The sequence below is a fragment of the Carassius gibelio genome, chromosome A8 (genome assembly GCF_023724105.1).
Source record: "Carassius gibelio isolate Cgi1373 ecotype wild population from Czech Republic chromosome A8, carGib1.2-hapl.c, whole genome shotgun sequence".
Lineage (NCBI taxonomy): Eukaryota > Metazoa > Chordata > Actinopteri > Cypriniformes > Cyprinidae > Carassius > Carassius gibelio.
In genome coordinates, this window is record NC_068378.1 from 2,294,426 (window position 1) to 2,309,540 (window position 15,115).

General features: G+C 37.5%; 1 protein-coding gene across 3 annotated transcripts; it reads left to right on the forward strand.

Annotated features, from left to right (window-relative positions):
- The first annotated feature begins 1,977 nt into the window (after nt 1–1,977).
- LOC128019193 (sushi domain-containing protein 3) lies at nt 1,978–14,591 on the forward strand. Of its 3 annotated transcripts, none has more exons than XM_052605295.1 (5): nt 1,978–2,129; nt 8,328–8,516; nt 11,719–11,866; nt 12,920–13,087; nt 13,466–14,591. In XM_052605295.1, exons 1-5 carry the CDS (start codon nt 2,066–2,068, stop codon nt 13,695–13,697), a joined length of 801 nt encoding a protein of 266 aa, XP_052461255.1. In that variant the 5' UTR covers nt 1,978–2,065; the 3' UTR covers nt 13,698–14,591. The 3 variants fall into 3 exon arrangements, with proteins under 3 accessions (XP_052461255.1, XP_052461256.1, XP_052461257.1); XM_052605296.1 differs by having other exon boundaries at nt 2,012–2,129; nt 8,296–8,516; XM_052605297.1 differs by lacking the exon at nt 1,978–2,129 and adding an exon at nt 8,173–8,249.
- Nucleotides 14,592–15,115: the final 524 nt, after the last annotated feature.

The following is a 15,115-nucleotide window of genomic DNA, read 5'->3' on the forward strand; positions in this document are numbered from 1 at the left end:
TTCTGTATACGGCCCTGGTGGTCTGTACACAGTAGCCAGAGCAAGAGATACATTAGATTTCTTTTGCATGTCTGACAGAGTAACATTTAGCAGAAGTATTTCTAATGAGTTACACCTGTATACTGTTTTTCAGGATAACATTGAGAATATCACTATATATTGTTGACCAGTCTGACGGGGCTCATGCTTATAACAGTAGTTTGGTGGAGTAGACTCATTTAGACCAAAATAATCATTTGGTTTTAGCCAGGTTTCAGTCAAGCAGAGTACATCAAAACTATTATCTGTGATCATTTCATTTACAATAACTGCTTTGGGTGTGAGTGATCTAATATTTATGAGCCAAAACAAAATCGTTTTTGTTTGTTTATTAGCATTTTCCTGGTTTAATCACAGGCAGATTTTTTCTAGATCCTGCATTAAATGTATATTTTGACCTCACTATTCGGGGAACAGACACAGTCTTAATAGATTGGACAGTGCAAGTACTGTCATTTAAGTGAGCAGAACAAAAGCTATCAAATTAATGGCACCATCAAAAGCTCTGTTGCTCCCTTTAGGACTGTGGGTATCTTCTCAGAAGCTTTGAGAACACGAGCACCAGGGAAACAGCGAGTGTGCACCTCACCTTTAGCTATGGATAGCACAGACGTGCTGAATGATGGAGTCTCTGCCATAGACTTACCCTGGACTGTTACCAGCGTGGATCTCTGCTCTCGGGCCTGCTTCACCAGTAGATAGTGGACTGAGTGAAGCTCGAACGTGTCTTCATCTGCACTCAAAAGTAGACAGACATCCACCATTAAAGCAAGTAAACAGCGCACTTATGAGTAAAACAATAATAATGTGTGCGAATAGAGCGTAAGCAATACGAGATCAGCATCATGTCATAAAATATCAGAACCAGTGATAAGGTGATCTGATTATTTTTGCTGTAGAAAACGATAGGGGATATGTTCACACTTAATAGAAATGAAAATGACGGTGTATAAAACTGATTTTAAGATAAAAAGGTGATAAAGAATGAACTTGACGGAGCTCTGAACTCAAACCACGTGGCAGCAGCAAACAGGAAGTGACGCATGCACTTGTTCAAGCTCTCAGCTGGTCACGGCTCTGCAGGCACCTGCAGTACTTCCTGCAGTAGTTCTTCTTTCTGAGACTCTCCATCTGGCTTCAGGATGCTTTTAAACTCTCACTAACATCTACTTCAAACCCTTGCTCAACTTTCACTTTATTTTCCTGCTTAATGAAACCCAGTTTTTGTAAGACAACACCTAACTTCCTCTACAAGTCATCAGCATTAAGATAAGGCCTTGAGACTAAACTGCATTAATTATATTATTTTGATTTACAGTCATCAGAAAAACTGAGGCATGCCGTGCATTAACCAGATAACGCGTCAACGGGTTATCTACAATTTATGTATTTTAGAGACCATTGCAATTTCAAAACATCCTCAGAATGCATAGACTAAATGAACACCAGTCCCGAGTGTGTTTAATTCAATATACATTGGCTACCTATTCCATTTAACATGTCACAGTCTGATAACAATTCCTAAGCAAAATCTCTTAACTTCAGGATAGCGCTTGAACTGATCATACTATTTTTAGGAGCTATAACCTTTGGAGTGAGTAGATTAAAAAAAAAAAAAATCACATCATGTCAGAATGTAAATAATGAGGTATAAATGTTTTCCAAAAGATTGTTTTTTTTTTTTAAGTAAAATTATTTAGGATTTTTTTTTTTTTTATATTGGCCTTTAAGACTACTGTCTAATTATCTTTGTCTTATTTTTACTCTAGGCTAGTTGATTCCTCCAGCGGTCACCTGCACCTACATCGATGAGTAACGCAGGTTAAGCCTCTAAGACAGAGCGACCGCTTCGAGACAGCGCGTCCTCCTCATAAATCCTAAATACTCGCTCCAGACTGAACATAGGCTACTGCCAGTCTGTCGCTCTCTCTCTGCGCATGCGCGGGTCCGCTGGCTCGGAGACAAGAGGAGAGGAGAGGAGAGGCAGGAAGAGAAGTGAAGAGAAAGCGCTCGTGCCACAGTTTGAATGGCTTTCACCGGTGCATCTGAATCAGTGATGGGGGACTGGAGCAGCGTTCACAACCAGACAGGTAGATACCAATGTTTTCATAAACACATGACTTTCTGAAATGTGTTGGTTTCTGTAAGGTTAGAGCTTTGAGTTGTTTTAAAGCACATGATTGCTCGGTGACACTTCAGTGTTCTCACACAGATGTTCGTGCACGTAACAAGTTAGATGCAAGTGGCTATGGAAATAATAGGAAATTATGACTAATATACAATAACAAACTCTAACGAATAGACCTAGTAATTCAATTTAAATATGTTAATTAATTTGAGTAAGTTGCTTAATTATACTGAAACCGGGATATTTTAAAATAAAGCGGTTGTAGATTAATAGTCATACCAGTTGTAATTAAAAACATTGCTGATTGAGTTTGAATTCGATAGTAACAGTTAACATTAGCCTACTGTTTGTACAGGGATCCGATGTAGTTTTTGTCGGGCAAATATCTTTAGCGCAGTAAAGTTAGTTTTAGGTTTGATATTTGCTGAATATATTTATCTAGGATGCTTTAGGGACCGTCTGCAAATTTACCTCTCAGTTTAAAACGAAGTCCAATCATTAATACAAATTATGTTTACAAAGCCATAGTAAATGCCTTGTGGGCAAACTGACTGAAAATATTTAACCAGTATGTCACCTTAGACAATACCCTCCCTAATAAAGTCTTTAGGGGGGAAAATACAGTAATTCATAAAAATTGGGGTTTTCATGTTCCAAATGTTTACCTTTGTGATTCCCTGACTGTACATATAGTGCATAATTATTCTTAGAAAACAATTGCTGTAATTCACCAAAAGGGTTTTTTTATGTTGCAAAGGTGTAAGTAGGTTTGTATTTACAAGACTGACTTACTACAGGTGAAATTTTGACAATATCTTCCTAAGTGTACATGCAGTACATAATTATTCTTAGAAAAACAAATACTGTAATTTGCCCTGGAGGTCCAATGCGCTGCAGAGTTTAGCTCCAACCCTGATCAAAGTCACCTGCCTGTGATTTTCTGCAGATCCCAAAGACATTGATTTGCATTGATTACAGGGACGTGCACAGACATTTTGAGGGGCAGGGGCTCAAGTGAAATAAAGGGCACTTCTCATAATTACGTATTTTTTTTTCTTTTTTTAAAACAAAAAAGTATATATATTAACACAACACTGACTTCCTTTAAAAAAAAATTTTAAAAAGTTAATTAATTTTATCTTCCTCAAACTCTAATTTTCAAAAGATGTCTACAAAATAATCAGTTCACACAGAAACCATGGTCTCCTTAGTATTCACTAGGTTTATAGAGCAGCGAAGGAAACCATCCCACAATGTGCATGTTTGAAAACATTTTCTATGCTACTAGTTTCAAGTATATATTTAGAAGAACCAAAATAACTGCATCAAGCAGAGGGGTGTGTTTTACTAATAATTTGTTTATTTTTTTGCACAAGGCACTACATCATTTTAATTATTTTGGTGTTATCAGAACATATAACACTTTTAAATCAACACAAATATTCACTCTAAACTGAAGAGGGTTGTTGCTGCTATTTTGTTAACTTTACTGAAAAAATCACTGCAAAAATGATTGAAAAAATACAGCAACTTAATAAAATTCTTACAAAAAAAGGGTCTTCTACTTCAGAATAAAATCTGTTACTTCCATTCCCTGGTTGTCTCTCCTTCCTCCCTTACAGCGGCAACCTTCTGGGGGCCATGTCCCTGTAGATGTTTATAACTTCACTGTGGTTTACAGGAATGTCTTTCTCAATAGCCAGGAGGAGATCAGAAAGCCTTTCTTCAGTGCATAGGCTTCTGAGTGTGTCTTTAACCAGTTTGAGCTTGGAAAATGACCTCTCCACTGTTGCTGTTGACACTGGAATTGTTGCATAAGTTCTTATCATTTCCACCAGTGTTGGAAAGATATCCTGTCCACTGTTGTCTCTCAGTGTCTTTAACATCTCCTTCATGGTGGACATGTTTGGGAAAGATGCATGAAAAACCCTGAGCTCTGTTTTCAACTTCTGCTCCTCTCCTCCATAGAATTCACTCAATGTAGAATGCGGTCTGTTATTTATTTCTTGAAATTATTTGTTTATTTGATAGGTAGCCATGTAATAAGCAGGAGGATAATGTATAGCGATTATCCCTTAATCGGGGGTTGGGGGTCAGTGAGCGCTTCAAAACTCCTGACCTGATATTTAAATATACAATTCTTCAATAAATATAATTGTTTGACAGGGAAGCTGTGCGCAAACAGGAATATATATTATTCTTTCAAAAAAAAAAAAAAAAACACCCCATAAAAAAGGGCACTTTGTCTCCAGGAATAAAAAGGGCAGGTGCTCAAGCCCCTTTGATGTCTATGTGTGCACGTGCCTGATTGATTAGCAACTGATAATGTAGGAAACTGCAGATAAATGTGCGTAATCAATTACATGAATGTTCAAAAGCAATCACAATGTGTTCTAAAGAATGAGAAACTGGTTTTATGATGTGTATAAATGACTAGATGATGTGGAGGTTGTACAAGTAGTTTTGAGAATTTCATTTCTGATCTGAGAAATGCACCAAAGTGAGTGAGAGAAACTGTAATGAATAGCATGTTACAGTACACTCAAATACTGTAAGTTCAAGGTCTGTACAATTTTGAATCATTGTGTGTAAATGATGACAACTGTGCTTTAGTAGTGTTTAACTTTTGCTGCTTGTGTTTAGCATTTTTCAGCATTTTTTAAGTGTTTAAGTGAAAGAAAATGTGTTCAGAGATTTGCAAATAAAGCCTAACTGCCTGAACGTGTTTAAGGTTTAGAAGAAAGAAACTTTATTCCTCAAATTGGTTTAAGCTTGTGAGAATTTAGTTCAGAGATTGGAGTTTAGTGTTTTAGCAATTCAGAAAAACTGAAAATGTGTGTGTGTGTGTGTGTATGTGTTTGAGAGAGAGAGAGAGAGAGAGAGGAGTTTTTGGGGTTTTCATTTGTATAACTGTAGACAGGATGATATGAGAGCAGGAAACATGTCTGTGCAAATAACAGCGGTTCTCTGATCGGAAACACGCAATGCTTTTCTTCATCCTGTGTTTTCTGTTATGTCAACATGAGGTTTACCTATGTTGAGATATATAATTATAATTATATATAACAGTATTTATATAAACTGTACATTGTTATTTTGTCAGTGGAACACAAATGTAAAAAAAAATTATGTCACATAGTATCATAAAATGTAAAGCTTTAGTTATAGGCCTTCTTATTCCAAGTGAGGGACAGACCAAAAGTTAAATCATGTAGCCTTCTCTAAAATTCAGCTATATTTTTGTGTTTCATGCACTGCTGATAAACACACTAGCCCTCTCAGTCCCTCCTAAAAGTCATCAATATTACGTTCTGCACACTTTCAGTTGTTAAAATGTGTTAGTCTACAGAACATTAACCTGGTCTCTACTCAGTGGCAAACTCAGTCATATGTGACATGAGGCAGCAAAACTCATCACAGAAAATATTCTGACAAACAGATTCCATTTTAATCTGTGTATTTAAAACAGCTGTCTGTCACGCTTGAGTAAGTTTAAGACAGGAAATATTCTGAAAGCTGCATGCTTGAATGCTCAGTACAGAGATTGAACCTTACCAGAGTCTGTATAACGATCTTTATAGTCCATTTAATTATCTTTTTGTCTATTTCAATTGTCTGTGCAATTAACCTATCCTAAGCAATATTCACTGGAGCAAAATGTGTGACATCATATGTGTGACAAAACAGCCCTGGGGTCTCATTTATAAAACTCTCCGTAGATTTCCTACTAAAATTTTACGTAGGCACAAAAGCTAGATTTTGTGTACGCCCAAAAGTTAAATCCCAGTCAGAGGAAGATTGTGCATGCGTGCATCTCCACCTCATCTCCTCCCAGAAATCACCATATATGGAGCTAACAACGCCTTGTTTTACTATGCATAACCTCATCTGCATATCATTTACATGTGAATTCCCATGCTCGTGACATGTTTAACACAGAGACAGTAGGGAAATAGTTTCCCTGCTGCGTTTTAGATTAAATACATGAAAGTATCAATAAAAACAAAATGGTTTCAAATAGTTCTCAGATATTTAAACTATCTTTCTTTTACACTGGGCAAATAGAATTTAGATTATTTCAAATTAAATGCGTGCAGTTTTGCTGATAAGATAAGCATATTTTAGCTATTTTAGTGGAAACAGTAAACGCATATTTATCGTAGTGTATTGTCTGATTCGGCGCGTCACTGACGAAGGTAACATGCCATTCTTACAGTTTTCTCCTAGTTATGTCCTCCAAATATAGTGGAATTATTCACAATGTACTAGAGATGACTTTACACACATTAACAGCTCCGTCCAGCTGTGGTTGAACAGTAATCCAGCAGTGTCATAATATCAGAATAAGTGCACATCATTGTTCTCGTTAAAATATTTCTCTTAACATTTGGTCTTTAGTTTAGTTTAAAGATTAATTATTGTGCATCTATAGCACTCCTCGCTTTAATAAAAATAACGTCACAGGAAAATTGTTTATTGCTAATGAAATTATGCAATTATGTTGTTTGTGAAATTATGTAATTTCAGTGTTAATCTCTTTTAATGCGAGTGGAATATTTAATGTAAATGTATATCGACATGAAAACAGAGTTTAAAGTCGTTGTTTACTTCATTAATTTTTTCACTCCATGAAAAAGAGTTTGTACACATGGTTTATAATGTCTGTACGGTAAGTTTATTTGTGAAAAATCCAGATATGTATGTAAAAAAATGCGTACACAATTTCTAAGCCTATTTTGTGTTTATAAATGAGACCCCTGGTCTCAACTGTGTATAAATTTTATCCTGAAGTTTTGTGTCATTAAAACAGGTTTATGTCTACGGTATTTGTTAGCCACCCATTTACAGTATAGCTCACACCTGCTTTACAGTTTCACTTCTCACTATTAGAACAGTAGCAATGTAGGAACTGAGCCATCTGAGAACCGACACGCATAAATTAACCTACAGCATTCTGGATACTTTAACTTTGCTTTAGCTTTTGCTTATTAGTATCTTTTTACTTTCTGCTTTTCTAAACTATTGATCTTGGTGATCAATTAAAGGAAAGTTCACCCAAAAATGAACATTTGCTGGAAATAGATGTCGGTTGTCCAAGATCAGAATGAGTTTGTTTCTTCATCAGGTTTGTAGAAATGTAGCACTGCATCAGTGTCTCATCAATGGATGCTCTGCAGTGAATGGGTGCCGTCAGAATGAGAGTCTGATAAAAACATCACAATAATCCACAGCACTCCAGTCCATCAGTGAACATCTGGAGAAGACAAAACCTGAAACACATCCAGCATTAAGATGATTTTAACTCAAATATGAGTCTATAATACTTAATAATAGTAAACATAATAAAAGTAGCTTAATGTTAGTGAAATCTATTAACTACGCATCTTTTTAGGCCTACCAGATATGGGTTTCATGTCATAAAATATTTAATAAGACTGAATTTATATTTAGCATATTCAAATTTGAATAAAACATTGTAATTTATTAAGTATTTTATATTCTTCTATTTCCACAGTTACTAAACCAGTGATTAAATCATACTGCAAGTGAACGGAGAACATTCACATTAGCGGTCAGGTTATTTTTGACTTCAGTCTAGTGTGTTTAAACACTCTCAAAGAACTCCTGTTATTATCAGTTCAGCCGTCTTCACTGTCAAAGGGATCTCCTCTACTTCACACAGACATCTGCACTTTGTTTCTGATGAGAGAATTCACCAGAGAGCAGAATTCAGTCACGGATCAAAACTCCAGCATTTCAGTCAGTGCCGACTCATCTGAACACCTCTGATTGGCCCCAGCAGTCATAAACTCAAAACTGTGTGTAACTGATTTACAACTGATTGTAAAAATATGTAAGATGCAATATGAGCAGGTCAATCAGGGTGCTCATTATATGCACAGTTTATAAAGCCAGACACCTGAAGATGCCACTCGTATTGGAGTTAAAAGCATCTTAATGCTGGATTTGTTTCAGCTTTTGTCTTCTCCAGATGTTATCTGATGGACTGGTGTTTTTATCAGCTGTTTGGACTCTTATACTGACGTCACCCATTCACTGGGGTGAGCCACATGGCTTGAGGGTGAGTAAACGTTCATTTTTAGGTGAACTATTTCTTATCATGGCAGCTCTGTAAGTTGGGTGTTATTGGCTCGCTCAGGTCAGTGCGCTCCGCTGCTGTCTCCTGCGGTTGGGACTCTGAAGCTGGTGTCCGGTGATGGGACGAGCGTGGGCAGCGTGATGAGCCTCCAGTGCCCCTCCAGACACAGAGCGGTCAGCGGCAGTCAGATGACCTGTGTGTGGAGCAGTGATAAGACTCACTGGAGCGGAGGGACTCCAGAGTGTAAACGTAAGACACACTCACACACATATGATACATTTGAAGCAAGAGAGATGTGAACACACTTACATTTGTCAACCCTTCAAAACAGTATCTTGCTATTCTCAGTAGTGAAGGGCCAATATCTCGGTTGATATAAGACCATTTACATTTAATCATTTAGCAGACACTTTTATCCAAAGTGACTTACAAATGAGAACAACAGAAGCAGTCAGGTCAACAAGAGAACAACAACAGTATACAAGCGCCATGACAAGTCTCAGTTAGTCTAATACAGAACACATAGCCAGGTTTTTATTTTTTATTTTTTTATATAATAGACAATAAAATAAATGGTAAGTGCTAGTATTAGTTAGTTAAGTGCTGGGGAAAAAGATGAGTCTTTAGATGTTTCTTGAAAATGAGTAAAGACTCAGCTGTACGAATTGAGATTGGGAGGTCATTCCACCAGCTGGACACAGTCCAGGAAAAGGTCCGTGAGATCGCAAACTTCTGGAGGGCACATAGGATTTAACCAGTGATGTGAATAACGGCGTTATAAATAACGGCGTTACTAACGGCATTACTTTTTCCAGTAACGAGTAATCTAATTGATTACTCTTCTCATCTTAATAACGCCGTTACCGTTACTGCCAAAAAATGCGGCGCGTTACTATAACTGATGATGAAGCTGTTTTTTTTTTTTTTCATCAGACCAACTAGATCTCTGAGCGAGAGGCAAATACTTTTTTTTACTGTTCTTCCTTGGTTAGTGGGCAGAGCACGAGACAAGCGCATAAATGCTGACGATTGGCTGAGGTAGAGTAAAATTTCATTGTAAGCCAATCAGAGGTAGAGTTGGGCGGGTGTTCGAAAGCACGCATAGTAGTGATGGGAATTCGGCTCTTTTGACTCAGCTCACTGAAAAGAGCTGGCTCTTTGGCTCACAAACGGCTCTTTAAATGACTTTGACTATAATATTTCAATTTTTATTACATAATTATTTAATTTCTATAGGCTAAATTTGAAAAAATAGAGTCGGCTCTTCAGATATGCGAGCCAGCTCCAGAAGTTCAACTAAAAGAGCCGGCTCTTAGAGTCGGCTCATTCGCGAATCGCGAACGACTCATCAAAAGCTCATTCGCGAACGAGTCGATCCATCATCACTAACGCTCATTCGCGAACGACCCATCATCGGACAGGACAGGACACACAACGAACAACACAAGCCAGTCAGTCAACGAGAGACAGGTATGGCGACGAGCCCAAATAATCCAAAAGTAGCCTTCTCTAAATGGAAGTATAGGCTATACATTACTTTTTCCTTCAAGAAATTAAAGAAACAATAAAAGGAAATATCAAAAGTTCCCAAACATCTATCGTGTTATTTGCATTGATCCACTATATAAACATAATATCTACATACATGGCATTTGTTTGCAGGCTAGTCTCACTTTGTCCCACAGCAACAATTTTTTTTAGATGTGTGTACAATGTTTCATGTTTCTGTTAATAATGTATTGTATTAAGTGTCCATTACATTATAATATTCAGATTTATCATAAATAATTGAACATGCACATGTATTTTAAGTTCCTTTAAAGAGGGGTAGAGGTGGGGTCACATTTGAGCATTTAAAATTAAATTTTACTTGAAAGTAATGCAATAGTTACTTTCTTAAGTAACTAGTTACTTTTAAAATTTGTAATTGAGTAGCTAATTTAGTTACTTTTTGGAAGAAGTAACTAGTAACTGTAACTAATTACTTTTTAAAAGTAACTTGCCCAACACTGGATTTAACCAGTGAGTTTAGGTAAGTTGGTGCCGTGCCAGTGGTCGTCTTGTAGGCAAGCATCAGTACCTTGAATTTGATGCGAGCAGCTACTGGTAGCCAGTGTAACCTGATGAGGAGAGGAGTAACATGAGCTTTTTTTGGCTCATTGAAGACAACCCTCGCTGCTGCATTCTGGATCATTTGCAGAGGCTTGACAGTACATGCAGGAAGAGCCAGGAGAGCATTACAATAGTCCAGTCTGGAGAGAACAAGAGCTTGGACAAGAAGTTGGGTTGCTTGCTCTGACAGGAAGGGTCTAATCTTCCTAATGTTGTATGAGGCAAACCTGCAGGACCGGGTCGTTGTAGAAATGTGGTCAGTGAAGCTTAACTGATGATCCATCACAACTCCTAGGTTTCTGGCTGTCCTCGAAGGAGTAATGGTTGAGGAACCCAGCTGTATAGAGAAGTTGTGATGAAACAATGAGTTAGCTGGAATCACCAGGCTGAAATGCGAGCAGCTACCGTCGGGTCATCTGGTTGGAATGAGAAGTAGAGTTGGGTGTCATCAGCGTAGCAGTGAAAAGAAAAGCCATGCTTCTGAATGACAGATCCTAATGACGTCATGTAGATGTAGAAGAGAAGTGGTCCAAGTACTGAGCCTTGAGGAACCCCAGTAGCAAGGTGTTGTGACTTAGAAACATCACCCCTCCAAGACACACTGAAGGATCTGTCAGAGAGGTAGGACTTAACCCACAGGAGAGCAGTTCCAGAGATGCCCATCTTTCTGAGAGTGGACAGGAGAATCTGGTGATTAACGGTGTCAAAAGCAGACGACACTTTTGAAGCCAGATTGGTTGCTGTCCAGGAGGTTGTTCTTTACAAGGAACATGGAAAGCAGGTTGAACACAGCTCGCTCAAGTGTATTTACAATGAATGGAAGAAGGGATACCAGTCTGTAGTTTTCTAGAAGTGCTGGATTTAGAGATGGTTTCTTCAGCAGTGGGCTTACCCGAGCCTGCTTAAATGCTGATGGAAATGTTCCAGAGGGAAAAGAGTAGTCGATAATGTGAGTACTAATGTAACTAATTTTTTACATTAGTCACATTATTCTTGCCGATTGCTGCAGAAAATTATTGCCACAATTTGATTTTTAAATGACAAAAAAGTGTTATGGAACTTGAAACAATTCTCATTTTATAATAATACAAAGAATATAATAAAATATTTGCATTACGACTTAAAAAGGGATTGTCGAACTAAAGAGTGGGATTACATGCTGATATAAGTTAAGCTGTAACCTTATAAATACAGCATATTAGGATTCAGAACTGCTCAGAGTCTCTCTTTAAAACATGTTCAAGTTTCATATGTTCACCAACACATATGATCAAAACTACAGAAACATATCTGCTGCTGTCATCCTCTCACTGTGTGTTTGGTTTCTGTGTTTGTGCAGCTTTGTCTCGGTTCGAGGATAATGGCTTTCGTTTAGCTCTTCTTGTGTCCTTCATCAGCTCAGCCATCATCCTCTTCATGTGCATCTTCTTCATCACTTCCTGTCTGGTGAGACATGTGAAACGAGAGGAGAGGAGAAAGATGGAGAGGTGAGAAACAGAATATACACAGAGCTATCAAAACCTGGTTTGTTTATCACCTACATCTTTAATTTAATTCTGTCACCATTTACTTCGAAACCATGTCATGTCTTCATTCCCTTGTGAAATACGTGCACTTAATTGTGATGAAAGTGCATTTGCAGTATATTTCAAATCTGAAAAGTGTATTTCTTTTCAATTTGCACTTGCAGATAATTTTATTATAATATGAATGAAATAAAAGGCTGTTTAAGTGAATTAAAGAGAGACTTTCATGACTGTTTCTTAAAACACTTCAGTAGATTTGTAAAAAGTGCACCTTGTAATAATGTCAAAATGTAAGTTTTACTTTAAAGTACATTTTACATCATAATCTTTTGTAGTGTTTTAGAGAAGTACACTTATTGTGATGTGTTAACTAACATACTAAAGAACATGCTTATAATTTTAACTGTAGTGTGTTATTTGATATTATATTTAAAGCTAATATTAAATGTATTAAATTCTAATTTCATATGTCTAATTACAAATATATTTAAATACATGACATACAAGTTTCAGGAGAAACGTCTTTAAAGTATATTTTAGTTTATCATAAATTCTTGTCAGTTCATTCAGCAGTCACTTTACTATATTTCATAGACAGAAGTAGGCTAATTATGGGTCAAAAATACTCTCTTCAGTGTAATGTAATTGCATTTAATATGAATTGAATCTATAACATGTTTTCATTTAATTGCAAATAATGTTTATACACTGTAGTTATCCAATTATAACTTCTGACTAGTAGTAATTAAGCAGGATATTCATGTACTATAGAGTTAGGGTTTAGTTTAGTTGCTTGTAATTATCAAGGTACCACACACTCTCTCCAAAACACTGCGCCCAGATGTTGTCAGCAAACCCAACTGGACATGATTGAGAATGTGATTTGAGAAGAATTACTCAGAAGTGCTCGCGTCAGTCAGCTCATGAGGAGAGAAAGACAGATGTGAAGCAAGTCAGGTAAAGCCACCATTGATGCGGATGTCTGGTAATGAGTGTGTGTTATGTGATGTGTAGGGAAAGAAAAAATGGAGCGTTTTGGCAACAAATGGACGGTGTGGAGCTGCAGAGAGAGGGGTTACACAACCAGAAAACCAACAACAACAACAACAACAACACAGGAGGAGAGAGACAGCACACAGACAAGCTCTTCTACAGCCATGGAGACCTCCACACTCACTGCAGGTACTGTCCCAACACACTTCAACATTCACATTCACAGAAACACTCAGTGTGTTCCCATCAATAGTTCACCTACAAATGAAAATCTGCTCACTCTCAGGTTTGGATGTAGATGAGATTGTTTCTTCATCCGGTTTGGAGAAATGTAGCACTGCATCAGTGTCTCATCAATGGATGCTCTGCAGTGAATGGGTGCCGTCAGAATGAGAGTCTGATAAAAACATCACAATAATCCACAGCACTCCAGTCCATCAGTGAACATCTGGAGAAGACAAAAGATGAAACACATCCAGCATTAAAAATGATGAATTGATGAGTGCTGTGGATTATTGTGCTGTCACTTTAGAGTTAGTTCATTGTGATTATATGTGTTTGTCACAGGTGTCTTCAGGAAGGGAGGCCGTGTCCTCTGAACATCCATCCATCCCCGTTCTCTCTGGTGTTCACTCCACCCACTGAGTACCTCATAAACACACACATCGGCCCCGCACACACACGCTGTGTGTTCCCTCTCCCTCACAGACACTTCTGCAGGCCGCTCCGAGACCCACTCTGGACAGGACAGCACCACCTTACCCCACATCAGCCACCTGCCCAGATGATGTCTGTATGAGGATGACTCTGGAGGACTGGTGTAATAATGAAACAATCTGGGACTAGTGACACAAGAGACAAGACTTTTTTCATGTGTCGTTTATGGGTTTGTTATGTAGATAACTGAGTGTGATTCAAACTGTATTTTATATTTTATTGCACTTAACATGCTATTGCACTTGATACTGGCCACAACATCAGTTTATAGTTTTGCAGTACAGTACCTAACGGGTAACATTAAATATTTATAAATGTTATAATGACGGCAGCATTACTGGCTGTTTAAATATGCCTCATGCCCTTGACATTAAGAATGTAGACATTGCAGGGCTCATGTGAGGTGAACATAATCAGAAGGGACTCCAGACGGATTCATGTATGACACACAACATGGACGTTCATGCTTGACATACTGTCACTGGTCACTGCCCCTGGTAAAGTCATACTTTACCAAACAGTGACATGTTTCTTTACACTTATCTGTTCATATAAAAGCTATTTAATTTTTTTAATTATTGAAAATAATCAACCAACACAGAATTCTCTCATTTACTACGCAAAGACATTGTTTATAGATGCTTTCTGGATGAACACTTGAAATAATCATATCTTTATGGAAATAAAGTCTCAGCTGGGGAGATTTTGTTGTTATTGTACTCAAACTAAAAACCAAAGCAAGCTTCATAATGTGGACATTTCTGCTCATTATTCCTCAAGCATATGTTGACTATACAAATATGACAGTACCATGTTACAGTGATGATGATGGATGGTAATGATGATCAATCAACTACAGTACCTGAAACTATATCACATTGTCCTAATGATTTAACCATGGTACTTTTATTTCTTTTGCTAGTGTCTGTGCCTTTGGATATAATGTGCAAATAAAAACCACAAATACAATGCAAAAGTTGCACTCTGAATTCCTTTCAAATGTAGCACAGATTTTATAACACTGTCTACTTTTAATCTTTCATTTTATGATCAAATGGCACTTGTTCCACACACTGATTGGCCTGCAGCACCACCATGTGGTTATGTACAGTGGTAGAGGAGAGCGGGGTGAGTTGAGCCAGATTTTACTCACAGTGTGTTTGAGTTGAGCGGATGAGAGTAATGGGTCTGACTTAAATATGTACATACCTCTCAGGATTTGGTGCATCCTTGGAAATAATCACGTTGGAATATCTTGGAATCTTGGCTCAACTTGCCCCCAGTGAGGGGTAAATTGAGCCACATGGACTTAAACTATCACTGACTATGTTTAAGTAAAACTGATCATTTTCACCTCATGCTGTACCATCAGTCCATCAATCCAAGATGGCTGCTAAGGCAGTCTGTTGTTTGAGTGTCAGTGCATGAGGTCTGAGTTTTTTTGTTTTTATGTAAGATTTGTTTATTTTATTTTTTTTAATCTAATTTAAGTCTGAATGA